This window comes from Siniperca chuatsi, linkage group LG20, assembly GCF_020085105.1.
Source record: "Siniperca chuatsi isolate FFG_IHB_CAS linkage group LG20, ASM2008510v1, whole genome shotgun sequence".
NCBI classification, from domain to species: Eukaryota; Metazoa; Chordata; class Actinopteri; order Centrarchiformes; family Sinipercidae; genus Siniperca; species Siniperca chuatsi.
In genome coordinates this window covers 13394871-13409908 of record NC_058061.1, presented here as the reverse complement: position 1 = coordinate 13409908, position 15038 = coordinate 13394871, and the positions used below count along the sequence as shown (strand labels likewise).

Below are 15038 nucleotides of genomic sequence, written 5' to 3'. Positions count from 1 at the left end.
ATTGCCTGACTGTACATATCCTCATGCAGTATTTTGGATCAAGGTGTTGGCTATGATGATGTTGGCGAACACTTCCTAATGCCATGCAATGCTTCAAAGCATAAATAAATGTGTTCTCCTGGAAACAGAGCATGCTTTAACATATTTAATTGAACTGTTATTCAAGTCAAATATAGCATGTAGAAGATGACAGAAGTCATTTTGACATAAGAACATCAAACACACTGTAAAGCATAAAAACAACCCTGAACATGAACTGAGACTCATCTGAACAGTCCAACCCTGGAAACATATATACTGCAGACATGCTAAGCTAAACACTTGCAGACATAAATCATTCTTAATGACTGTAGTCAGTGACAGAACCCAACAAAGTTAAAATTGTACATGCAATGATTTGAATATGCAGCAGTTTAGAGCAATATTTGGTTTTAAGAACAGTTTTTGCAGGCACATTTTGGTCAAATGTTTCTATAGACTAAAATAAATACAAAGCGCTCATTATTGGGTAAAGAGTATACTGTACAGCAGCATGCAACCTGTCTGGACTGTCCTCAGTTTCATTTGTGAATGGACGTTATGACAGAAATTACATCACTTCAAGATGCAGAGGAGCCAGTTTAAAGAGGGAGATGATGGAAACTGTGAGTCAGCTTCATCCTCCACTCATGCCTCTTTAAGTCCATAATGTCTCCATGGTCCCAGCCTACACACACATACACACACAGTTGGTGAGTGAGAGCGGCCCTTTGTATATTTAAAGACAACAGTGAGTAAAAAGAGAACGATATCTCACCTTTCACATAGATTCCTCACTTAAAGTCCAAATCCTCTTCCTATGGGGTCAAGGAGAGGTTAATGTCTCACTCCACAGCCCACCCAGACCTCTCACATACTTGGCTTCTCTACAAACACTCTCACCACCTCTGCTGCCACTGACAAACCGCCTGTCTAAGTTTTCACCGTTGAGCTTCTCATCTCTTTTGGAAATATTTAAGTAGTCATGGTTTTAATCATCCAGCATTCAGGGGTTTTCAAAAAATTGTTATGGGACAAAAAACTTATTTTCGAATAAAATTATGTTCATGTAGCATGTCATGCAGATCATATCACATCAGTGTGTTAACTGGCAGCCGAAGGGATCAGTAGAATAATAGTTGATGTAATAATTGTAGATGTTTGTGTTGACTTATGTCTTAGCAAATAAATAATTGGTTACAATCACATCTGATAGTTTGTGTCTGTGGTCCAGACCGAAATATTTCAACAACTATTGGATGGATTAAGATGAAATTTTGTACAGGCATTCATGATCCCCAGAAAATGAATCCTGATGCATTTAGTGATGCCCTGACTTTTCCTCTAGCATCACCATGAGGTTCACATTTATGGCTTTGAGCCTATTGGATGGATTGCCCACTCATGATGAACTGTGATAACTTAATTGATCCCTTACGTTTTTATCTAGCACATCACCAGGTCAAATTTTTAATTTGTCCATTAAGACGGTATAGTCCCTCATTCGTCCAGGAGTGTGAAACTAGCTATTAACAGATACTCAGGTAGATTCCTTCCTGAAGGCAGGGCTTATGTAACTCAGAGTAGCTTAAATTTCTAGTTCCCGTCCCATTTTTTCACAATTGAGAATGACTTCCGGATGGGAGCCGAAACGTCTTGATTCTGAAAACAGTGTCCAGATGACTACGACTGAAACCTTTTCTACGATAATTTGTCCAGTACTTTGGTTTATGACCAAATACCTGCAAAACTATCCTATCATCTTCAGCTGCATTTTGTGCTTAGTGCTAAGTAGCAAATGTCATGCTAACACGCAAAACTAAGATGGCGAATATGTTAAACATTATACCTGCTAAACATCAGCATGTCAGCATGTTACATCAGCTGATGTTTAGCATTTAGCTCAAAGCAACGCTGTGCCTAAGTACAGCCTCATAGAGCTGCTAGCATGGCTGTCGATTCTTAGTCTTTCTTAAAGATGATGTCTGGGAACAGCTTTTAAAGGTATGTAGGTTCCTGTGTCTGACAGCTGTGCTGAATAGAAAATGTCTGTTCTAAACTGTTGAAGGGTGGAGAGGTCATTATGCTTAAAAGCCACACGCAATTTATATATTTACCCACAAATCTTTACAGAACACACACAATCACATTGATATCCTATGCAGACCTCCCACACAGCAGCATACACACGTTGTCAGGATGGTTTTCAAAAGGAGTGAAGACAAATAATCACAGTCTGGGTCTGACAGTTTCCGTTTCTTTGACAGTTTCTTGTACCTCCTGACTAATGTGTTGCCTTGTGCACCTGTACTATCAGTATAAAACCAAGCTGAATACCAAAAAAAAAACTATTTTAAACACACAGATGACATGAACTGATTCAATGCCAAAATTTATCCTTTCATGTTATCAGACAGCTAATGCTGAAGATGGCTTCGCTGCACTGGGGTTTTGGTTTGAGGTGGTGGTCAGGATGTTAATGTGTCGCTCTGTGTACCGGAAAAAAAACCTGGGCTCAAGACCACAGTGCAACCACTGTTCGAGAAGGATTCTCTGACTCCACATAGCCATGTCTGCCATGTGTATTCCTGCCCAGATGTGTGCAGCTGTTAAGAGGCCAACAGGGCTCTGACTCAGTGCTTGGTTGACAGCCAGTAGACTTTGCCAACTGTTGGGATTGTTCAATGTTGGCTGGCACTGGAAATACAACTTCACTTGACAACGTTGCCTTGAACCTGCTGTAAACAAACCCAGACAGCTGTAAGCACAATGAGAGGCCTGAGTAGGAGCTGAAGGAGCCTTTCAATCCATTTAATGGTTAAGAGATTAAGTGTAAAACACCAAAGAACTACTAGATGATTTACCAACCACTGTATGAAGAACACTCGAGCAAAATTAATATTTTGTTGTTTTTACACTCTTAAAAACACAACAAAATATCAGATTTCTATACAATATTCCCAAAGATTACGTAAAGAGACAATCCAGAGCTTGTCTAATTGTATTGGAAATTTGCTTAAGGACTCTTCTTTACCAGTCTAGAGTCACATGTCCTGCTGCCAGTTTCTCCTTTTAGGAATGTCACACACTGGTGTTTCAGCACAGAACAGGCTTATTAGTTTGCTTAAAACTCAACTCCAACAAGAAAAAAAACAAACAAAAAATAAATAAACCCACACAGGAAATCTGGATCACAGATTTGTTATTGAGATTTGAGTCAGCCATGGCCTGCATGGATGCTGCCTATGTAACTTTGTATTAATCTTTGTGTTTTGCTGACATTGGCTTTACTTCCCCCAGACCCCACTGCTGTATCAAAAATAACCTTTGCATTTTTTGCTCTGCTCTTTCTTCTGACCTTATTAAAACCTAGTATGTAGTTTAAAAAAAGTAATCAGTTAAGAATTTGTTTATATGCAATTCTAAAAAAGTACTAGGTGATAAAACAATGTTAAGTATCATAGAAAAGGTTTCAGTCGTAGTCATCTGGACACTGTTTTCAGAATTAAGACGTTTCGGCTCCCATCCGGAAGTCATTCTCAATTGTGAAAAAATTGGAAGGGAACTGGAAATTTAAGCTACTCTGAGTTTCATAAGCCCTGCCCTCAGGAAGGAATCTACCTGAGTATCTGTTAATAGCTAGTTTCACCTGAAACTGACCTAATAGTTTCCAAGATGGCCCAGGCCTATTGTTTTCTGGCTGCATCTACGTCATCACTGTTAAGTGCCTGATTAGCATGTGATTGGCATGTGATTAGCATGTGATAGGCGTGACCAAGGTGATAATACACTCTGATAGACTTTGGGCAGAATGAATCTCAGACCACCATTTCTGTTCAAAGAGGGGTTCTCTTTTTTCACAAAAATGGCTTCCTTGATGCCCCGTTCAAACCAACTCTTCTCTCTACTTAGAATCTTCACCTCGCTGTCATCAAATGTGTGGTTTGTAGCTTTTAAATGCAAATGCACGGCGCTCTATAATCCTGAGTTAGCGTGTCGTCTGTGCTGATAAAGTTTTTGTGGCTGTTTGGTCTGGTTTGGACTACGACTGAAACCTTTTCTACGATAGAACACTCCTGGACGAATGAGGGACTACACCGTCTTATTTTGAAGAATGTTAAGTATGTTTTTTGGCTTTTAAAGAGGGCCTTGGGTCTCCAGGTCTTAACTTTAATGTTCTCCCCCAAACAAAACGTCAGAGTCGAGACCCGCTTCACGGCCCAAACCAGACTTGAGTAAAATCTGATGTCCAGACTGACTGTGCAAAGCACAAGGAGCACATCATGTTCTCCAAAGATCGTGCTAAGATGCATTTTCTGCGGACTCGATCAAACTGCGCATTTTTAAAGATTTATTTGTGTTGCAAGTGCTCTACAAGGGTGCAATTTAAATTATTCCTGTTTCCAAATGAATACAATAAATAAAAATCTTTTTACAACTGAAACATCTAAGATGGAAAATTACATCAAATACATCATATTTAGTATCGATACACAATGCATGCCTTTTCAAAAAACCCAAAATTGCATGGCTTATATGTTGGACCATGCCATGACAACTTCTTTAAATGGTTATTATAATAATGAACATATCGGTTCAGCTGTACAATAATACATTACTATACAATCCTCAACCTGGTCACCAATATCTAACATTTATCTCAGTAAGTGATACCTCAAGTTTCTTGTCATGACATTAACTGACATTTGGAAACGTGTAAATGTGGAGTGGTTAGATAGAAGCCACATAAGTAAATCAGCTTCATCTGCTAGTTCATGTAATGTTACCAACTCAGTAAATCAGCAATCTCATGAAATGATGGCAACACTTGTTTTGGAAGGTTAAAAAGAAACAAAACAAAGGAACATCAGGTTTGTGATTTCAGAATAACTTGTGTACCGACATAACCTACTGGAGACCAAAGGGAGGAAAGTAAAAAGAGATAAATGAAATAAAATAAAATAAGGGAAACAGTTTGAGTGTGCAGAAACGTGAAGGGATGAGGGGGGAAAAAAATAATAGGAATCAAAGAATTTTGAACGCTGGTCAGAGTACATTACATAGCTTCTGTTATAATGAACACTGAGGAGTTTGTGTTAGGGCTGTGCTTCTGCTCCCTTCACTCTAGCGCTCACCATATCCTAGTCATTAGCTGAACGTCTCATTAGCTGAACATCCACCTTAAGATGGAAGAGCCAGGAATCCGGTTGCAGACCTAAATAAAAAGATATTTGGGTTAGTGTGAAAATATCTGCCTCTTGTATCAAAACACCTAAAAAAGGACTTACTCCATGTTGCTTTTCAGCTGATACACAGTGCGCTTGTCCAGGTAACGGCAGAAGAGAGTGAGCAGGTTTGAGGGCAGGAGGAGTGGCTCCACCAGAGAACACTGGGACAGCTGTCCCGCCACCTGGAATATTGTGTCCGTCCTAAAAGACAACAGGAACACTAATGTCAAAACCTTCAATGTCAAAGGACGTTAAAAGGATCTCCCATTATGGAATATTAGCCTTAAAATCCCCACCAGGTCTCAAAGTCACCGATGCTGGGCTCTAGCGGAACACCTGAGGACAGCAGCTTCTCTCCTTGGGACAGGAGAGCATACAGTAAGGACAGTCCAAACTGAAAGGAAAAGAAATTAATCAGAACACGTCAGAAAAGTTCCATGCAAAAATAATAGCCAAGCAGCAACACAGACCTTGTTCTGACATGCCAGCGTGAGGGACTCGTATGTCGTCAGAGACTCTGATGATGTCAGATCTTTGAGGACTCCAATTAGCTGACTGAACGTCAGGCCTCCAATCACATTTCGAAGAGGCGGGTAGAGCACTGGTAGGGCCTAAAGAGGATATCAGAACGATAACATTCATCCTAATAATTTTACATTAGCCAAAACAAGCATTCATTTCCTTTTATTGCTACACAACAAAAACAAGAGAATTTGCAATTTGTTCAGTGGATGAAGCTGAGCTAAGTAGACCTTTGAGCTTAGATTTTTGTGTTACAAATACAGAAGAAACTTTGCTTAGGCACAGCAGAGTAAGAATACTGTACTGCAAAAAAACTCTGCTACCTCTTCTGCATCTCTGCTCATCAGTGTAGGTAGTTTAGAGGTCACAATGCTCAAGATTTTCAGTGCAGTATCATGTTTCAGGAACGGAAGCAGACGGGCGAGTAGCCTTTTGCCTTTTGAGACCAGCAGGAAAGGAAGAAACTCCCCTCCCGAATTTCTACATCAAAACATAGGAGACAATTCATTGCCCAAATTCAATATCCATCAAAATGTTAACTATAATGTTATAACCTAATTAAAGGAAACTAGAAACAATAAGCCACAATTAATTTCTTTTTAAAAGCAATAATTACACAATATGCATCATTTCTTGTATAACTCACAGGGGATCATGGTGTTGCAGCTGGGAGTAGATGTGCTCTACTTTCCTCTGTCTCTTCTCCATCAACCTTCTTTCTTCTGCTTCAGACAAGACTGTGGTTTTTATCCTCTCCGTCTCCTCAACCTCCAACAGAACTATGAACAACTGCACGGCAGAACTGGTGTGAGTGATTGTTGGAAAAAAACCAAAAACATGCATCTCACTACAAAACAAGTAACCAGCAGGTACCTTTTCTATTTTGCTAAGGACCTCTAACCGCTGTTGTCTGATATCTTTTTGTTCCTGTAAAGTGGAAGTAAGTCTCCGTATCAATGAAAGGCAGATTAGTACACTTCTAAAATGGTAGAAGTTTCTCAAAAACACAGTCACCTCTAGTGGCCCGTGAGCATGGACTGCATGAACTGCACTGATGGCACGACGAGGAGAGTAACATGTGGACACAGCAACTTGACCCAAAGAGCCTTCAATGTGCACCACTGGAAGAGCAAAAGTCTTTTACAGTTGTAGAAAAACATGCACGGCACAATGAAATAAAATTAAAAGAAATTAACATATCAATAAGGTGTCTTTTAAAAGCAGAGTAAGTAGGATTTGTCGGTTGTGACCCATCTCCACACTTTATTTTAGTGCTGGAGATTCATCTATGACAGAGAGCAGAGGAGAGAGACGGAGACAGATTGACACCCAGAAATGTCACAAACACAGCCACACACTTTTAGTGGCTCATAAGTGATGATTCAGAGGGATTATTTTTGTTTAGCATGACAAGGTGAGGAAAGAAAAACCTGGTGCGTAGGAGTCAGTTTTCATGATGTAAGGTGTGGTGAGCTTGGGTGGCTCTCTCTTGCCCCTGATGCCCAGCTCTTCCTCCGCCATCTTAGCTTCTATTCGCCGATAGTACTCCTATGACAAAGTTTAAATACTCTAGCCATGAAATGCTCAGTCTTTGGTCATGTACTCGTGAGTAAAAGTTGTTTTTTTGGCTCAAAAGCAACAATGAATAATGACATTTGAGCAAAGATTTTCTACCTGGTAATAGTAGTCCTCAAGGTACGGATTCTCACTTTGCAGCTGAATCATCTGCAGCCTGGTGATCCACTCCTTCTCTTTGGTCGTCATGAGATTACAGTAAGGATCCCAGCCCTCTGATTTCCTATAAATCAGGTCATAATTTTCTATAAATAAGCCTATTCCCTCATAACATACTGAATATGACAGAATAAGTCTCATATCTTTAAGTGAAGCAACACCAACCTTTGGAATATTCGTTGTTTTTGACTAAGTAGTCGTTTATGTTGGGGGTGGAGCTGGGTGACAGGACCGGGGTACCTGTGGGTCAGACAACTTCACATTCAAAAGCACCATGGATGCATTCAACACTCATCAGTTTCCATGAATATTTGATGGAGCACTGTTACATGTACACAGAGTAAAGATGCCTATTTTTGATGATGCCAACAACAGTTTATCAGCAGTTTGAGTAGAGATTTGAGTTCAGATATGCTACTTAAAATTGACTTAACTGATCCAGTAATCTTCAGAATGTGGTCCTCTCTTTAGTTCAGTTTCTTTCGATGTTTCTATCGCCATTGTAAACTTTAGTTAGAAGTGACCTTTTTCTTGTTTTTAAGCTTAAGAGCTGGATCAAAAAAATGTAGTGTACAGCCTATCAGTCTGCCTGCCATGTCCTTTCATGCCGAAGTAGGTTATGTCTAGGCCTCCGGTAAAATCACTACTCTACTTATAGAGTATCCTTAACATGAAGAATCTGTTAATATACTGTGCTTTATCCCAGTCAATATCTAAGTTCGGGCGTGCAGTTTCTGGGATTTACAGCTGCATCTTTTATCTCCAGGCGGTAGTTATCCATTCCCCCAACTTTACCTTGTAAAAGACATTAATACCAGGGACTGTATAAACTTCATGAATGTCAGGTCGATGGATTGTATGAACTTTATGAATGTCAGGTCAACAGAGTTTTATATACACTCATGAAATGAGCAAGACTGCCAAGTCATAAATAAACTTAATACTTAAACGTTGCTGACAATTACTTCAGGCCACAAATCCAACATTGTTGTGAAAAACGGGATTGTCACACACCTAAAATGCTGCACTGAATTCGACAAGGGGCTGTAAAAAGGGGACGGTCTTGGCGAGTTGGCACCAAAGCGAAGTTGCATCATCTTTGGAGTCAGAGACTGAGGTGTGGAGGGGCAGGGCCGGCTTGTAGGAAACATGAAGCGCCCTGTCTGATTCAACACAAAATAACATCACAAGTCAGGACAGACAAATCGATTTACTCAATTCTTACTGAAACACTTAATGTATCAGAATAGGTCTGATTTATTATGGAATAAACCTGATTGTAATGTTGCCGTGGGGTTAACGGAGGACGTGAGAAGATGGGTGATCCTGGTACCATGGATGCATACATCTGCAAAAGAAAACTAAGGCTTTGATCAGACTGCAGACAAATAAGATTTGTTTCTGAAATCAGATCTTTAATACAGACTGTCCGCATTATTTGCAAGTGATCAGGTCAGATTTGTATGTCCAGACATCAACCTATCCGCATGGGTTGCGGACAAACTCAGCGACGGAGGAGTTCTGCACTGCAACTTGACAACGCGCAGCATGGATTCTGCTCAGCAGCTCCATGGATGTATTATAAGAGCATCCGTGAGCAGCTCTGACGCACTTCCGTCACTCTGGATTTTACGTCATCGTTGTGTGGCGCAAAAGACACTTTGAAATCCTATTTGAGTGGCCAGAGCGCCGGAATGAGACGCATCTGTAGAAATCCGATTGGAATCACATTTCAAACCACCTCCAAATGTGACTGGGATCCGATTTGCAAAAATCACATTTTGTGTGGTTTCAGGCTGTCCAAACTTTCTAAAAATCAATGCGGATACAATCTGGATATGCAAAAAAACTGATTTGGGCTGGCAGTCTCAACAAGGCCTAAGATTTAGTGAGGAATTTGACAGGCCACACCTGAGAATGCGTTTGTTTAAAAAGAAATAGTTCGACATTTTGGGAAATACACTCATGTCTTTATGGTAAATATGTAGATGAACCAGCAGCCGCTTAGCATAAAGACTGTAAATAGGGGAAACAACTAGCCTGGCTCTGTCCACAGATAACAAAATCCACCTAACAGCACCTCTAAAGCTCACTGATTAACATGTCATATCTCATTTGTTTAATACATAAATAAACAAAAACATAGATGGGAGCTATGTGCCAGACTATTGCTAAGCCAACCCACTACTGGCGCCGGCTTCATATCAAAAATCATACAGACTCAAGTGATATCAATCTACTCATCCAAGAAAGCGGGAAAGCGAAAAACCCAAAATGTCGAACTATTCCTTTAAAAAAAAAAGAAAAAAAAAAAGAAGAAGATTATGTGGTAAAATGTATTCTCCACCTGAGAGGGGCCTCTTTGGCCAAACGGTCTTCTGGAGTAGGATCCTCTGGGTTCCCCTCTCCTGCCCCTGAAGGAAGAGACAGGATATGGCAAATCCAGGAAGTTGGAGGTCAGGTGCTGACCTCTGCCTCTGTGACCATCAATCACACACACTATAGCACTGTCCTAAGAAACAGAATAAAATAAGACAACTATTTGTTTAGGTAACCCCCTGCCATGCAGATTATAACATGTGTTCTTTAGTGATCTTAACCTGAAGTATTGATCCTGAGATTCTTCTAGTCTTTCTGGAAGAGGGCTCCATATGCTGAAGGAAAAAAGTAAAAATCACCAGTACCAGTACAAACAAAAAATGCGACAAAATGTTGTTAAAAATTGTCACTTACATCATCCTCAAAGGTTTTCTGGTACATGGCATTCCCACAGTCCACTATGGCACTGTCAAGACTCTTGGAAAGCAAAACAGATCACAATGAAGAAAGCTGCCAAATCCCAAATTTCAGACAATAAATAAATATATCTGCATCACCTTGAGGCTTGGTCGCCCCTCCACTGTCCTCATCACAGCTGGATCTTCAAACATCTGCCCCCTGCCCGGCCCTCCTCCCCTCTGTCCCCTACCTCTGCCACGCTGCCCTAGGGGAGCCCGGGGCAGATACTGTGGCTTCTGTCTGGGAGGGGAGGGGGAGCTGTGGCGGGACGGTGGTTTGGAGTCTGGCGGTGGTGTCGGTGGCGGAGGTGGGGGCGGCTCTCCAAACTGAAGGAGACCGCTGTTGGGGTCCTCTGTGGTCCTGTGTGCATCAAGATCTACAAAACAGATACATGTAGAAATACAGTCTGAGGGTAGCCTTCACCCTTTTACACAGACGGCAATTTATATTCTTCAGCATAAATGAGGATTAGTTGTTGTTAGGCCTTAGAAATATAAATGAATTTAAATTTAAAGCATTTAACGTTCAACTCAAATCACATTTAGTCATCTTTTTTTAGTAAAAACTAATCTTAAAATAAAATATCAGAAATGCTCCTTTCAGCCAGCTGGAAGAACGTGTCTGTGTTTGATTGACAGCAGCTGGTAGGCTGTCAGAGTGCCGGTGTTATACGATAGGGAACTTGAACTTGCGCTAAAGCCTACATATCATGCACAGAAAGCGTGTTTTTAGTGGTATTGAAGAGCAAGAACCACACCAGAATCTAACCAGACCCAAGTGACATTTGCAGGTACGTTTACATGTTTTATGTGCTGCAGCTGAGCAGCTAATTAGTTTTCTAGCCTGCAAACTGACGTTAGCAGTGCACTTCCCCAGTAAATGTTTGTTTTAAACGACGATAAGAAGGAGACTTAAGCAGGAAAGCTAATGTGGGTTGTTGTTCAAAGTCTGTGGCTCAGTGTCACTAATGTTACCGTTTTATGCAAGATTTGATTGGCTGTATCTAAATAAGCTATCCATCTATGTAGACTGATACCCAAACGGTATTCTGTCAAATTAATGCAAAACTGGGGGGGGGGCGCCATTATGAACCCAAAAAACAGAATTTCTCCCTTTTGTTTTCTGATTTCTTTCTCAAAAAGGAGAGCACAGGACAAGTTATTTACAGAGCCGAAATGAATAAATGAATGAATGAATGAATGTAAAAATTGTGTTAAGTTGTGTCAACAAACCACACTAATCTCACATTGGGAGTCCCAATAACTTACCATCTTTATCTGCGATCCATTACAAAGTGAGACAGTTCTGTTAATTTGTGTTTTTAGTTGTGACTAGAAAACCAATTTCCAGACTCCCCTACACTGTAAAATCTCAATCTGTTATATTAAATAAATTATTATTCACTCTGTGTAATTGGATAAGTTTGTCATCTCTTGACTGATGTGTATGAATCTGCTTATTAACATTAAGCAGATGAACTAAGTTGTAAATTAACAGAAGTAAAACTAAAGAGTTAAACTAACTCAAAGCCAAAACTTCTGAAGGTGACAGAAATAGGGACTAGTTACTTCCTTCCTCCCCTGGTTGCCTGGCAACTGGTCCCTGCCAAGAACTAGTCTGGCACATAAACCGCCATAAAATGGCAATTTGATGTTTTCACACTTTGGTATTTGTACAGATTAAACAAAACTAAATATTAAAAAAGAGCTTTAGGAGGTGCTGGTAGGTGGAATTTGTTACTTTTGGACAGAGCCAGGTAAGCCATTTGCACCTATTTCCATTCTTTATGCTAAGCTAACCGTCACCTGGCCCTGGCTTCATATTTTTAGCATACAGACATATCAGTGGTATAAATCTTCTCATTTAACTCTAGGCAAGAACATGAATATCGTTAACTGTATTTCCCAAAATATCAAACCTTTTTCAAACAGTTCTCGCAACTTTTCATTTTTAAAGTGTAGAAAGAGTTTGAAATCAGTACACCTGCTGCAGAAGCTGACGACAAGGACAAAAGAATTATACTATACCCAGATACTTGGTGAAATGATGGAAAAAAGTAGGGAAGTAAAACATCTACACACCCATTCCAAACGTCTCTTCATTGTAGACGTTTATCTCCTCATCCTCCTCAGCCATGGCCTGCAGAAGCCCACAGTCCATATTCGACCCATCCTCTCCATCACTCCACTCATCTCCATTCTCAGGCCACTGAGGCTGAAACACCTTTTTAGCCTCCTGGGTGGGTGGACACAATGTGGGGGTAAAAAAAACAAAAACAACCAACCCCCCACTAAAGAATATATCGTGACTACAAAGAAGCCAAGAGACACTGAGAAGAAACCTTTAAAAACAAGCCAGGAAATGGTACCTTGTGTCTAGAAAAAAAAATCACTGTATTACACTTATTTATGAAAATGTAATGTTTCTACAGCCATTGATGTAATATAATTTTATGGCATCAGAGATATGCCTTTTTAGCATGCAATTAATACCTGATTAAGCTTGCTAGCACGCTGTGTACGCCCTAAATTGAGACTGCAGCTTACTCAATACAACAATATCTACAAATTAAAAAAATAAGCCAAATGATACTGACTTACTTGTTGCTGTTCTGAATCACACATTGTGAATTTTGAATGGTTTTTGTTTTTTTTTACACTTAGAGCCGACGGGTCACGGTGACTTTCTTCGCAAGGTTACCTGCTTTCGCTTGTCAGACAGCGACGAAGGCTCATTAACTTTTAAACGAACTCACCTGTGAGCTGCAGAGGCGTGGAAACGTCAACACGCTTCACGTAGCTGTTAACTATATCGTATGCTACACTATATGATTATTTTATTGGGTTTTGAATTTGTTAAATAATGTTTACATTCTGTTATTTTCAAATCGTGGACACATTCAGGAAGAAGCCATTGATTATAAAATAGTTATGCTCGAGCTCAAAACAGTGAGCGAACAGCGACATCTAGTGGTCAAAGTTTACTTTAAACACTTGACTGCAGCAGCAGCAGCAACATTTTTAGGCTGCATAGTTTCTAATGTTGGAAGCTTATTTACAACTCTATACCACATATGAAATACTATAATAGATATGATCGTATGCATAAGAGGATGAGGAGAGTTTCTGATCAGCAGTGGTGGATGTAAGTACATTTACTCAAATACTGTACTTAAGTACAAATTCGAGGTACTTGTACTTTACTTGAGTATTTCCATTTGACGCAACTGTATACCTTTACTCCAATACATCTCAGGTATATATATATATATATATATATATATATATTTTACTCCACTGCATTTGTCTGACAGCTTTAGTTACTTTTCAGATTACAATTTTCATACCCTTCCTGTCCACTGAAAACCGTGCATCTCCAAATGTGGTGAATTTGAATTTGATCTGATAAACTGAAGGATGAAGTGTTTCTTTATGGGTTGAGGGAATTCTCCTACTTCTTAAGCTAAATAAACTATTTTAAAAAAAAACCTTGGATCAGCTGGAAAGTGCATTGTCACAGAGCTTTTTCTGAGCTCATGAAAGGTTGACTTGTTAGAGATATGTGGTTCTCACAGGACAGCGACGCTACAAACACATGCTGATGTTATAGACCATGATGCATTGCTGTAGATTAAACTACCCAACAGTATATAAAGTAGTTACAATTAGCTTAACCTTAAACAACTACAGCAGTAAAATGCAACATACACATTAATGCAGCAGTAATATGAACCCAGAAACATCAGATATAATAGTAAAACACTGACAGGGAACGTTTTTCTGCATGAGTACTTTTGATACTTTGGTAAATTCTGCAGATAATACTTTATTTTTTCAATGCAGGATTTTTATTTGTGGTGAAGTATTTTCACAGTGTGGTACTGCTACTTCTACTTAAGTAAAGGATCTGAGTACTTCTTTCTCCACTGCTGATTAGTAACTCATTTGATGCATGGATAATATAATGTAGCCAGTTTCAATCAACAGAAATGGTATTGCTAAAAGCTATTCTAAATCAGACATTGTAAACGTAACATTAAATAAATTAAATGATCAGTGTCACCCAAGACAAATGAGATACACTTTAAAATTTTTACTAATCTATCCATCAAATTAATTTCTGAGAAAAAGGTTTGGTATTTATCGCAACACGTGTATTGTGTAGTGATGGTACAGAAATAACCATCACTTATTTTTCATCTGCATTTATGAATCAACCTTAAGACTTTATTTTTCATTCATAAATGTAGACATTTAAAAACCTGTTTTTTTCCTGTGTTTTTGAGAAGCATTTCTCTCTTCTTTGGAGTATGTATAACAAAAATGGTATGAAACTACTAGCTTTATGTCATGAATTCAACGTCATAAATGAACAATAATCTCTAGCTTCCCCCTCCCCATTTTCATTTATTTACATATATGTAATTCTTTCTTAAAATCTATTTTTATTTCTTCACCTGTTATACATCTACTGACTGATGTCTTTGTTCTACATTCTTTATAGACGCTGTTGTTTGTCTTCCTAATGCACCTTGTTGCCATAAACTGGCTGACCTGAGTCTGCACAATGTATGTTTATAAAGGAATTATTTTTGTGCAGGTGGTAACGGCTCTTGGAAATCATGCTGGAATTATTTTGTCATCATGCTGGAATTATTTTTCCAGCTTGTACTTCTCACATAAGTCACTGTTCTTTGCCTTTTTAGGGATGTGTAGACTTGAAATTACCTTAGTTGCTTGGTTTAATTATAGATTAAAA

At 39.3% G+C, this 15038-nt stretch overlaps 1 protein-coding gene and 1 long non-coding RNA gene across 2 annotated transcripts; both read right to left on the bottom strand.

Moving 5' to 3' along the window:
- Positions 1–130: 130 nt before the first annotated feature.
- Positions 131–1041, bottom strand: LOC122867865. Its single transcript, XR_006376011.1, has 2 exons — positions 797–1041; positions 131–706 (listed from the first exon to the last, which is right to left on the bottom strand). It is a non-coding gene; the product is annotated as an uncharacterized LOC122867865 (long non-coding RNA).
- A 3315-nt stretch (positions 1042–4356) lies between these two features.
- Positions 4357–13041, bottom strand: patl2 (PAT1 homolog 2). Its single transcript, XM_044179860.1, has 19 exons — positions 12881–13041; positions 12362–12515; positions 10379–10656; positions 10236–10298; positions 10103–10156; positions 9850–10014; positions 8776–8850; positions 8517–8665; positions 7668–7742; positions 7443–7566; positions 7199–7316; positions 6783–6889; positions 6642–6695; positions 6415–6557; positions 6092–6248; positions 5717–5857; positions 5543–5640; positions 5307–5447; positions 4357–5233 (listed from the first exon to the last, which is right to left on the bottom strand). The coding sequence occupies exons 1-19, from the start codon at positions 12902–12904 to the stop codon at positions 5200–5202; spliced, it is 2154 nt and encodes a 717-aa protein (XP_044035795.1). The 5' UTR covers positions 12905–13041; the 3' UTR covers positions 4357–5199.
- Positions 13042–15038: the final 1997 nt, after the last annotated feature.

Coding starts and splice junctions, on each gene's coding strand:
- patl2 (XM_044179860.1), bottom strand. CDS start 12,904: ATGTGTGATTCAGAACAGCAACAA. Junction 10,157..10,235: donor AGAAAACCTTTGAGGATGAT/GTAAGTGACAAT, acceptor TTTTTCCTTCAG/CATATGGAGCCCTCTTCCAG. Junction 5,448..5,542: donor ATCGGTGACTTTGAGACCTG/GTGGGGATTTTA, acceptor GTTGTCTTTTAG/GACGGACACAATATTCCAGG.